General features: G+C 49.0%; 1 protein-coding gene across 2 annotated transcripts in view; it reads left to right on the forward strand.

The window, feature by feature from the left end:
* The window catches only part of Dnai2 (dynein axonemal intermediate chain 2), a 37,007-nt gene that overhangs the window by 13,892 nt on the left and 11,106 nt on the right, over positions 1 to 12,009 (forward strand). For both annotated transcript variants that reach the window (XM_050140521.1, XM_050140522.1), the window contains exons 6-8: positions 171 to 284; positions 5,392 to 5,531; positions 7,137 to 7,259. In XM_050140521.1, coding sequence (XP_049996478.1) covers positions 171 to 284; positions 5,392 to 5,531; positions 7,137 to 7,259 — 377 coding nt within the window. The remainder of the gene's footprint in view (positions 1 to 170; positions 285 to 5,391; positions 5,532 to 7,136; positions 7,260 to 12,009) is intronic.

Below are 12,009 nucleotides of genomic sequence, written 5' to 3' on the forward strand. Positions count from 1 at the left end.
AATTAGAGCTGGAATTTAATATACGAACATACACCCCAATCCTGATTCTCTCCCCCCCAAATAAAGGCATTAGCCAAGATTCAGGCAAAAGAGCCCATCGGCTGAACTGGTCGGCCCTGCCCTTTCTCTGTGTTGGCCTAATGGATTTTTTTTCTCCCTATTTATTTTAGAAAACCCCAATAGACCTGAAATTGCCCTGAAACCATCTTCTCCTCTCGTCACCCTGGAGTACAACCCCAAGGATTCTCACGTGCTCCTAGGGGGTTGCTACAATGGGCAGATAGGTAAGGAGACCCTCCCTGCCCCCACCAGCAGCTAGGCAGGATGTCGCTAACCCACAGGCCACCAGGGCTCAGCCTGGACTTAGCAGATGGACCATTTGTGGAAGCTAACACTGCAGTCCCCTGGGAGTCAAGGTTTGCTGACACTTTGGTCTAGCCGCCGGTCATACTCATTCAGGTAAGTCTAACACTAACTAGTAGGCAGTAAGAAGCTTTGAGAAATTATAATGCAGGTCAGGGAGACTGTTGCCTTTAACAAAATCTCGATTATTTGATTTTACCAATAAAGACTAGGGAGCCAAATGCTGGGGTGAACGCCTGCTAATTCAGAGAGGAAAAAGCATCCTTCTCAGAGGAAGCCTCCCGCCTTCTCCAACCAGACTTCTCAGACTGTCCACTTTTTACTTCCTGTGTGCCTCTCTATCCTCTTGACTCCCTCTTACTCTCTATGGTTTTTTCTTAATAATCCCATGTTCACTTCCTGTCAACTGGTTGAGTGGTTGCTTGCTTCGCCTCTTGACCTACGGCTGGCTTTATTTAATCCTGTTTACAATATTCAAGCAGAAAGCTCTTAGACTAAGGGTGTGTACTAGGGTCAAGCCACACCACAACTCCAAACAGGTTTTTCCAGTAAATAATGCAATCTCGGGGCTCCCAGTGTGATCAAATATCCCGCAACCGTTGGCTCCATTGGTCAGGGTGCCTGCCCCTAAGCCTGATGACCTGGGCTGACCTGTGCCGCCCACATGGTGGACGGAGACCAGTTGTCCTTTGACCTTCACATGTGTGCTACGACACATACGCACCCACACACGTATACATGCATAATAAATAAATAAATAAGTGTAGGGGTTTTGCTTGGTTGGTTGGTTTTTGGTTTTTCAAGACAAGGTTTCTCTGTGTAGCACTGGTTGTCCTGGAACTTGCTTTGTAGACCAGGCTGGCCTGGAACTCAGAGATTCACCTACCTCTGCCTCCCGGTTGCTGGGACTAAAGGAGTGAGCCATCATTGCCCCAGCAAATCTAGTTTTTGTTGTTGTTGTTTTAAAGCTCAAATAAACTCAAGGTTCAGGGTGGGTCATGGAGGAATGTGAGGGCCATCGTGGAGTCAGTCCCGTCTAGGGAGAGGGGTCTGGAAAATTACGTGGAATGAGTGTGGGTGACGCTGGGTTTGCGCATGCCGTCGGGAGCGTCGCCTCCTGTGTTTGCTACAGTTCCTATTGCTGTGATACAGCATCCCAGAGAAGAGAGAGACCAGGGGAGAGAAGGGCAGAAACATTCCTGAGGGAGCAGTCCATCATGCGGGGGTGGGGTAGGGTGGGGGGAACATGGCAGCTGGAGTGAGCTGGTCCCTGGTGGGGGAGGAGCTTGCAAAAGGGGCTTCTCATGGTGGGCCCACCAGGAAGCAGAGGGTTTGGGCATTAAATAAGGCTGTCCCCCACCACAACACACACTTCCACCAGCTAGGTCCCATGTAAACACCTGGGGATGTCTATTTATTTATTGGGGGGGGGAGAGATTCATTTTCCTAAAGTCCTAATGATGAACCGAGATGAACAATCTGGAACATGTATCAGGCTTACTTAAGGATTTCCTACAGGGGTTTGGGTGCTCTGTGCTCTTTCTCCCAACAAGCCCCACCTGGAAAGCTGTTACCCAGCGGGGTGAGAACTTCCCCCGTAGCTTCATAAAGAAAGCCATATGTTTCCCTGCCATATTATCCATTGTCTGAGCCATGAGCACCGCAGCCAAGCTGCTGCCATGACTTATTCAGCAACCCTCCTCGCTCATTATTCATGACCCCTTTCAGTGGCCTTTCATACTGGCTCAGATCAGCTCAGCCCCAGCCCCGGGGTCCTGCTCCCATAGCAAGGAGACTCCAGCTGTGACATCAGGATCACAGTACACATCCTGGAGCACTGCTTTATAGAGCAAGTTCGTCTTGAAACGTTTCTGGGCCAGGCCAGGCCAGGCCAGGGACAAAAGCCTTGGACCTGGGGGGCTACTAGGTCAAAACTGACGGGCAAGTAAGTATGGGCCTTGGTTTACAAAATCATCTTTCCCAGAAATGGCTCTTGAGTAAGTATATGGAAGGGAGGGCAAGCCAGATACTTCAGGGCAGGAAGCAGGCAGGCTATATCCCTTTGCTGGCAAAGCACAAAGGCGGTTTGTGGGTGTGTGTGTGTGTGGGGGGGATTCACAGTAGAAACCTGAGCGTGCCCGTGAGTTTTCTTTCTTTTTAATTGTATGTGCATTGGTGTTTTGCCTGTGTGTATGTCTTTGTGAGGGTGTTAGATCTTCTGGAACTGGAGTTCAGACAGCTGTTACCTGCTGTGCGGGCGCTGGGAATTGAACCCAGGTCCACTGGAAGAGCAGCCAGTGCTCTTAATCTCTGAGCCATCTCTCCAGCCCTGTTTCTTTTCTTTTTAAAAACTTATTTTAGGAGTTTGTTTGTTTGTTTTTTGGGTTGTGTGTGTATGTTGGAAGGGATGTCAGAGGAGGCCAGAAGAGGGCGTCAGATCCCCTGGAGCTGGATACAGGAATTGTGAGTTGTCCATTGTGGGTTCTAGGCACCAAGACCCATCTCTGCTTGAGCAACAAATGTTCCTAACCACTGGGCCATCTTCCAGCCCTGTCGTTCTTATTATTAAAATGTCCATGTGTGTGTGTCTTTGTGTGGGTACGCATACCTGTGTGCAGGCACCTGCAGGAGGTCCATGTGTGTGTCTCTGTGTGGTTACGCATACCTGTGTGCAGGCACCTGCAGGAGGTCCATGTGTGTGTCTCTTTGTGGTTACGCATACCTGTGTGCAGGCACCTGCAGGAGGTCCATGTGTGTTTGTCTGCACCTGCAGAAGGTCCATATGTGTGTGTCTCTGTGTGGGTACGCACACCCACATGCAGACACCTGCAGGAGGTCCATGTGTGTTTGTCTCTGTGTGGGTACGCACACCTGCGTGCAGGCACCTGCAGGAGGTCCATGTGTGTGTCTCTGTGTGGGTATGCACACCTGCATGCAGGCACCTGCAGGAGATCAGAAGCACCAAATCCTCTGCACCAGGAGTTACAGGGAGTCATGAGCCATCTGATGTGGAAGCTGGGAACAGAACTCTGGTCCTCTGTAAGAGCAGCAAACATTCTTAACCGATGAGCCATGTCTCCAAACCTCTTTTTTAACTTTTAATTTACATTTTAAAAATGTGTTATGTTGGAGGGTGTGGTAGTTTGGATATCATTGGCCCCCATAATCTCGGGGAGTGGCACCATTAGGAGGTGTGGCCTTGTTGGAGTAGGTGTGACCTTGTTGGGGGAAGCGTGTCACTGTCTGGAAGACTGAGGTTTCTTATGCTTAGAATACTGCCCAGTTTCAGTTGACTTCCTGTTGCCTGCAAGATGCAGCAGGCTCAGCTCCAGCCCCATGTCTGCCTGCATGCTGCCATGCTCCCCACCATGATAATAAGGGACTGAACCTCTGAGCTATAAATAGGCCACCCCAGTTCATTGTTTTCTTTATAAGAGTTGCCATGGTCATAGTGTCTCTTCACAGCAATAGAAATCCAATTAAGAGGGATTCATGTATATCATGCATGCCTGTAGAGATCAGAGGACAATTGGACGGAGGTGGTTCTTTACTCCCGTGCGGATCTCAGGGGTTAAACTCAGGTTTTCAGGCTGTAATGGGCTCCTCTCCCTGAGGAGCTGTCCCATCAGCCCTTTGTTTATCACCATTCATTATTAATTCTCTTTAGATTTATTTATTTTGTGGACCATGTGTTTGTCTAGTTAAAAGGTAACGGATCCCCTGGAACTGGATTCACAGATAGTTGTGAGCTCCCAGGTGGGTTCGGGGAATCAAGCCCAGGTCTTCAGGCTTTGTGATAAGACCCTCTACCCACAGAACCATCTCTCCAGCCACCCCTCCGTGAGCTTCTTGCAGCACGGTGTCCATGCAGCAGGGTGCTCTGCTCACATTCTGACCTCGGGGCTTCTGCTTGTGTTTCCCCTGCCTTGGATCCTTTCCTCACCCCCTTTGTTTGACTGGCCCTACCCTCCACCTTAGCTCTCCGCCACCTTCCCCTGCTGATCTTCCCTGACCAGCCCACCTTCTGTACCTCCCATCCCCGCCCCTGTCTCTCCCAGTACCAAACCTGGTCCACACCCGGGAGCTTCACCAGGGCGTAGAAAGGTCTCAGAACATGGCTGGGGCACAATGGAATGAATGAAGCCTGAACTCCAGGAGTCTCTGCATAGATTGTGTGGGACTGGTAAAGAGCGTAGGCTGGTTTGAATGTTTGAATGTAGCCCTGATTCTCAAATTTCAAACTCAGAGAAACAATGTTCCTCCAGTTCAGTTCCTTACTGGGGAAGGAATCCTCTCTCTCTCTCTCTCTCTCTCTCTCTCTCTCTCTCTCTCTCTCTCTCACACACACACACACACACACACACACACACACACACACACACGCACACACACTACCAACCCCCAAACACAGCTCTTGTCTCAAAAGGAAATGAGAGACAATTAGTTCTAGAGTTAAACATGAATGACAGTGGTCTGGAAACATGGACAGGTTACACCAGATACTAAGTAACAATGTGACAATGGCTTCCCGAAGTTCTTAGAGGCTCAACGGAAAACCACTAACCACTGCTTTTTTCAGAGGCAGTGGCGGAGCCACGGGTGACAAACAGCACAAGTCTGTAAGCCCAGCACTCCTGAGGCACAGACAGGAGACTCAGTAGTTCAAAGCCATCCTTCGCTATAGAGTGAGTCCAGCCTGTCTCAAGGAACCAAAACCAAAACAAATGAGCACCCACCTCCCACGGCCAAATATCAGTGAAAATAACAGGCAGGTGGATTATAACAGTCCAGGAAGCCTGTTACAGGCCTCACACGCTATCTGATGGCATTTTCTTCTGACTTATTTGTTTATTTTGAGACAAAAATCTCACTATGTAGCCCTGTCTGTCCCAGAACTCACTATGTAGACCAGGCTGACCTCAAACTCAAGTTTCAACTCTCCTCGGCCACAGAAAAGCCTCACTGCAGGCTTGGTCGGTTTGCTTTTCTGGGAACTTCAGTTCACAGCTTCCTCTTCTCCCCTGCCAGCCTGCTGGGACACCCGGAAAGGCAGCCTGGTGGCAGAGCTGTCCACCATCGAGTTCAGCCACCGAGACCCAGTGTATGGCACCATCTGGTTGCAGTCAAAGACAGGCACTGAATGCTTCTCAGCATCCACGGATGGGCAGGTACCACCTGGCTGGACCCTGGAGAGGAGAGGAGGGCCCAGAGAAGCATCCAGAGAACAGTGCCTTGCATTCTGCTTTCCATCGTTGCTTGATTGTGCAACGCTGGGGCTGGAATCCAGGGCCTCGTGCATGGGAGGTGTCCTACACCTGAGCTACATCTCCTGCCTTCTCCTTTTAAAAAAGAAAGGGGGGGGAGAAAGGAAGGAAAGGAGAGGAAGGAAGGAAGAAAGGAAAGAAAGAAAGAAAGAAAGAAAGAAAGAAAGAGAAAGAAAGAAAGAGGAAGAAAGACAGACAACTTGTTTGGGGCAATAGTGTGTGTCAAGGTGCCTGTGTGGGTACCAGAGATCAAACTCAGGTCTTCGGCTTGGAGCAAGCACCTTTACCTGCTGAGCCATCTCGTGGCCCTAAATTCTCTCCCTTTAACACTGAATAGTAAACAATTCCAAAGAGGCAAGGGCAGTCTCTGAGATGCCTCCTCTAACCACAGCCTCCCAGCCCCTCCTTCCCTGTGTCAGCTTTCTGTGTCTGCCCTGAGAGATGCTCTCTGTGTAGTCAAGCAAACACCCATCTCTCTCTGTTCTTCCTCCCCCATCTTTTCTTTCTTTCTTTCTTTCTTTTTTTTTTTTTTTTTTTTTTTTTTTTTTTTTTTTTTTTTTTTTTTTTTTTTTTTTTTTTTTTTTTTTTGAGGTAGGGTTTCTCTATGTGGCCCTGGCTGTCCTGAAACTCACTCTGTAGACCAGGCTGGTCTTGAACTCAAGAGATCCACCTGCCTCCGCCTCCCGAGCGCTGGGATTAAAGGTGTGCACCAGCACCACTGCCCGGCCCTCCTCCCCCATCTTTACACCTGTCTGCACCCTGCTGTGTTCCCTGAGCCTCCTCAGCAGCCCCTTCAGATTTTATGAAGCATGATTCTGTGCCCGGCGACTGCTTAGTGTAGGTTTATTGTGATTTGTTTAAGATTTTACATCTTGTTAGCGTCAAAAAAGGAATAGTGAGAAGTATGTGTTTGTGCCCACATCTTTGTACACGTACACAGGCAAATCTATAGTATATATTGCTGGCAGTGATAATGCTAGCCTGTTTTAGTTGTTGTTGGTGGTGATTTTTTTTTTAATGTATATAGTGTTCTGCCTACATGTATACCTGCAGATCAGAAGAGGTCACCAGATTTCATTACAGATGATTGCGAGCTACCATGTGGTTGCTGGGAACTGAACTCAGGCCCTCTGGGAGAGCAACCAGTGCTCTTAACCTCTAAGCCATCTCTCTAGCCCTGCTTTGGTTGTTTTTGTTTTGTTTTGAGATTGGGTCCCATGTAGCCCAGGTTGGCCGCAAACTGCTGAGCTTACTGCCTCCACCTCCTGGATGTTGGGATTACAGGCACATATCACCATGCCTGGGTCCCATTTTCATCTTGCTAGATATTGCTATATGGGGGAGGGGGCAGGGAGGGGTCTTGTACCGGCATCTGAATTGTATAGAGTTTGCTTTTGTGTGTCTTGACAAATATGTCTGTCCTCATTGGCCCCACATCCTTTGAGGCCCTGGATGGTTTGGGAGGCACAAGTCAGGGTCCTTGAGATCTCAGTCGCCTTCCCGTGCCAGGTCATGTGGTGGGACATCCGCAAGATGAGCGAGCCCACCGAGGTGGTCATCATGGACATCTCCAGGAAGGAACAGCTGGAGAACGCCCTGGGAGCCATCTCCTTGGAGTTCGAGTCTACTTTGGTGGGTGTTTCTTGCTCTCTCTTCCTCATCCTCACTTGTGGGACTGTAGGCTGACCGGGCTGGTGTAGGAGATTAGGGAGGAGGCCCCTTCCGGAGTCAGCCTTGCTCCATGTGGAGACTTTACCGAAATGGTCCAGCAGGGGGCAGCAGAGCACCACCATGAAGGCCGCCACTCTCACTGGTTTGAGGCTGGCCTTTCTGAGCAGAGGCAAGCTTTAAAACCAGAAAGGCACAGTTTCAGGGGAAGGTCGCTGGCCAGGACCAGTATACACACTGCTTCGACGACATTTGAGGCCCTAGGCTGGTCGCTTCCCTTCTACAGGGGAAGAAAGAAGTGTTAGGGAAGGAAGGAGTAGCAGAGGAGCCTGAGGAACCAGAGCACAGACAGTGTTGGCAATTCTCAAGTGACAAGAAACCCCAGAAGCAGGGAACGGTGGAACATGCCTGTAATCCCAGCACTTGTGAGCTGGAGGCAGAAAGATCAGGAGTTCAAGGTCATGCATAGCAAATTTGAGGTCCTGTTTTTTAAAAAAGGCAAAACAACAACAAAGCAGAAACAAGAGGCTGGTGAAGAGGGTTCAATGGGTAAAGGCATTTAATACACAAACCTGAGGGCCCGAGTTCAATTCCTGGATCCCGCTACGGAAGGAAACCGACTCCTGGATGTTGTCCTCTGACCTCTTTGTATACATAGGATGCCATGGTGTGCGGGTACACACATGTTCCCCCCACACATACATCTTGATAATGATAAATACAAATTTAAAAACTAGCCAGGTGCTGGAGAGATGGCTCAGCAGTTAAGATCACTGACTGATCTTCCAGAGGACCAGGGTTCAATTCCCAGCACGCACATGGCAGCTCACAGCTGTCTGTAAATCCAGTTCCAGGGCAAACTGACACTTTCACACCATTGCACATAAAATAAAGTCAAATAAATCATAAAAAATAAAAAGTATAAAAACTCACTAGGTGGTGGTGGTGCACACCTTTTATCTCAGCACCGAGGAGGCAGAGGCAGGTGGACCTCTGTGAGTTCGAGCCAGCCTGATCTACAGAGCGAGTTCCAGGACAGTCACGGCTACACAGAGAAAAAATAATACTAAATAATAATACTAAAAAAAAATAAAATAAAAACTCAAAGTTGAAGCCAGAAGCAGAAGAATCATTGAAAATTTGAGAGTTCTAGGTCAGCCAGAAGTACATAATAAGACCATGTCTCAAACATACAAAACCCAAAACCAATAAAATAAAAGCACAAAGCTTAAAGTTTAACAGAGCAGTCGTGAGAATGAACACTCAATAAATAAGGCAGGAAACCCACGTTTCCAGGTGGTTGCTGGCTTGGACCGGTCCTTCCTCTACATCTTGCTGAGGTTCAAGTTTGTCCCCCAACCCGTGCCTTGGGGGTGTCACTGTTTGCTTAGGCTCCTGTCACATCACTCCTAGGACCTTGGGTGGCTCTGACCTCACACCTGCCCCGGGGATCCTCAGACACTGGCCAGGGTTCAAGGCTTGGGGTGATAAGGCAGAAGGCAAACCTACTGCCCTGCACCATGGCATAGGAGGAGCCCCTGAACTCAGAGCCTGTCTGGAAGGGTTCAGTAAGACACTGTGTCCCAAAGCTGGGATTTCTAGGCCACATGCTATGTGCAATGTCCCCTCTTCTCTGTGCTCATCCCTGAGTATGCAGCCTTTGCCAGACATGGGCAGCCACCATGCTCCTTTGAGATTTTGATTTTATCCCCACTTCCCCATGGTCAAGAGGACTCTTGGTGACAGTAAACCGGGTGACCTGGCACACTGTAAAGCTGGAACCTGAGCCCCCCAGCTCTGATCCTATCTCCACCCCAATGTGACGTCTGAGGCAAACAGGCTGGGCGGCTTGTCCCTGGCCACTTACAGGTATCCTGTAGCTGGCTTAATAACTTGCTTCTCAGAACCCCCCAAATTGGTCTTTTTATCCGATGCCCAACTTAGTAGCTTAGTTTGTTCTCTCTCTCTCTCTCTCTCTCTCTCTCTCTCTCTCTCTCTCTCTCTCTCTCTCTCTCTCTCTCTCTCTCTCTCTCTCTCTCTCTCTCTCTTTCTCTCTCTCTGACTCTCCTGAATACTGAACCTGGGCTCAACATTTTAACACTAAGCCATCTTCTATGCTATGCATGTTTTAAAATTCTTTGTAAAAACTCATAAAATTACCACCTACACTCTCGCCCCCTACACCCCCGACTCTTTCGAGACAGGGTTTCTCTGTGTAGCCCTGGCTGGCCTTGAACTCAGAGATTCACCTACTTCTGCCTCCTGAGTGCAGGGATTAAAAGCAGGTGCCACCATTGCCAGCTCCTCCTCTTAACTATTATTCTTCCTTTATTTTAAAGATTTATTTTTGTGTGTGAGTTTTCTGCCTGCATTTGTGTGTGCCACATACAATCCCCATACCTGAAGAGGGCACCCCGAGACTAGTGTCATAGATGTTTGTGAGCCACCGTGTCCATGGCAGGAGTCGAACCTGGGTCCTTTGCAAGAGCAACAAGGGCTCTTAACTGCTGAGCCATCACCCCAGCCCCTCTTAACTAGTTATTTTGGACAAGTCCCTTGTATTCCAGGCTTGACTTGTATCTACTATTTTGCCAAAAACAGCCTTGAACTTAAAGAAGAGAGTGAGATATTACATTTTAAGTATTTATTTTTGGTGGGGGCCGTTCTTGTGAATGCCTGAGGACAACCTGTGGGAATCAGTTCTCCCCTTTACGGTGGGAGGGGATGAACTCAAGGTGTCCAGTTTGACAGGGCATTGAGCCGGCTCCCAGACCCATGACCTTGAACTTGTCATACCCCTGCCCGGTTACAGGTGCGCCCCACCAGGTGTGGTCTGGTTTAACCACCTTGAAAGGCCAATCCAGTGTGCCCCACCCAGTGTCATACAGTCATCCCCACCACAGACTCCGGAATTTCCCCGTCTCTCAAAGCTGAAGCTCTTTATCAAGATGTGACATTTTATTTACCGTTGGGACAGAACAGACAGAGCCTGGGTGGGCAGGAGCCCTGCCTCCTGCCTCCTATGTTACTGATAAATACGATTGTACTTCCTTGTAGCTGTGTGGGTTCTGCTGACTCACCTTTAACATGGCTCTTCCTCAAAGGAGTTGGTATTTTTTTTTTTTTTAATTTCTGGTGAAGTTGGGCTTGGTGGTTTATGCCTTAATCCCAGCACAGGCAGGCTGGGATTCCTGGGAGTTCAAGGCTAGTCTGGTCTACACAACAAGTTCTGGGACAGCTAGGGCTGTATAGTGAGGCCCTATTCCAAAAGAAAAAAGAAAAAGAAAGAGAAAGGAAGGAAGGAAGGAAGGAAGGAAGGAAGGAAGGAAGGAAGGAAAGAAGGAAGGAAGGAAGGAAGGAAAGAAGGAAGGAAAGGGGGAAAATCCCATCAAGCTTCTTTGCCTAGCACTCATTCTAACTGATTTTTCAAATGTTCAATGAAGCTTATTTCTTCCCCAATAACTAATAACTCTCCTGCCAGAACAAACATAAAACAAAACTGAAACCCCATGCCTGTGAGAACAACAGCTCCCCACTTCCTTCTCCCTGAGACCTCATCACTCTTTCTACCTCGATGGCCTGGCCTACTCTGGGGACATGGAAGGAGAAGGGTCATACAGCAATTGTCTGCCTGCCTGCCTTCCTTCCTTCCTCCCTCCCTCCCTCCCTCCCTCCCTTCTCCCTCCCCTCCCCCTCCCCTCTCCTCTCCTTTCCTTTCCCTTTTTTTAAAGCAGGGTCTCATTTAGTCCAGGCTGGCCTCAAGCTAAGTATTTGGGGGTAACCTGAAACTTCCGCTCTGCCTCCCCTCCTGACTGCAGAATTGCAGGAATGCACCACACGCCCACTGTGCTAGGTTGGAACTGGGGTTCCACGCCTGCCAGACAAGCTCCCTACCAACTGAGCTGCTTTCCTGGCCCTTTTCTTATTTTGTTTTTAATTTTATTTTTACAAGTTCACTTTAACTTTCTGTGTGAGTGTGTGTGTGTCTGTGTGTCTGTGCTTGCATGTGCACCCATGATCTGGTGCACGTATGTTATGTGTAATGTACCTGTGGAATTAGGGCTCAGAGACAACCCAGCAGGAGCTGGTTCTCCCCTTGCACTGCTGGTCCTGGGCACCAAGCTCAGGCTGGCAGGTTTGGCAGCAAATGCTGTTGGTCACATCTCCGGTTCCTGATTGATTGGTTGTTTTGTTTGTTTGTTTGTTTGTTTGTTTGGAGACAGAACTTTACCCCAAATGGTGCCAGACAAGTTTCCAGGCTTGGTGGGAGGGAGGAGGCACCCTGCACAGAGAGACAGCTCCTGGAGTTCACAGACGGGAGGTGGGGGACTTGCATCACTGACCACCAGGTGGCTTTCTGAGTGAAGTCTGGCACCTGTTCTGAGTTCACAGTGACATCCAGGCTAGACAGTGTCCCTGTGGTGCCAGAGAAGGCTTCTGCACGATCAGAGCCATGCTGTGTCCACGCTGGGCCTTCTTCATTCTTCACATAAATAAATATCCAAAATCCTTACAACAGAATCCTTACTGGGACTGGGGAGGTGGCTTTGTGGCTAAAAGCACCTACTATCCTTTAACTCCAGTGCTGTGGGGAAACGGAGACAGGAGGATGACTGGGGCCAGCCGATCTAAAAAACAAGAACTCTAAGTTTAGTGAGAGACCCTGCCTCAAAAGAATAAGAGAGAGAGAGAGAGAGAGAGAGAGAGAGAGAGA

Source organism: Alexandromys fortis, unplaced genomic scaffold (assembly GCF_014885135.2).
Source record: "Alexandromys fortis isolate MF-2015 unplaced genomic scaffold, M_Fortis_MF-2015_v1.1 scaffold_39, whole genome shotgun sequence".
In the NCBI taxonomy this organism is placed as follows: Eukaryota; Metazoa; Chordata; class Mammalia; order Rodentia; family Cricetidae; genus Alexandromys; species Alexandromys fortis.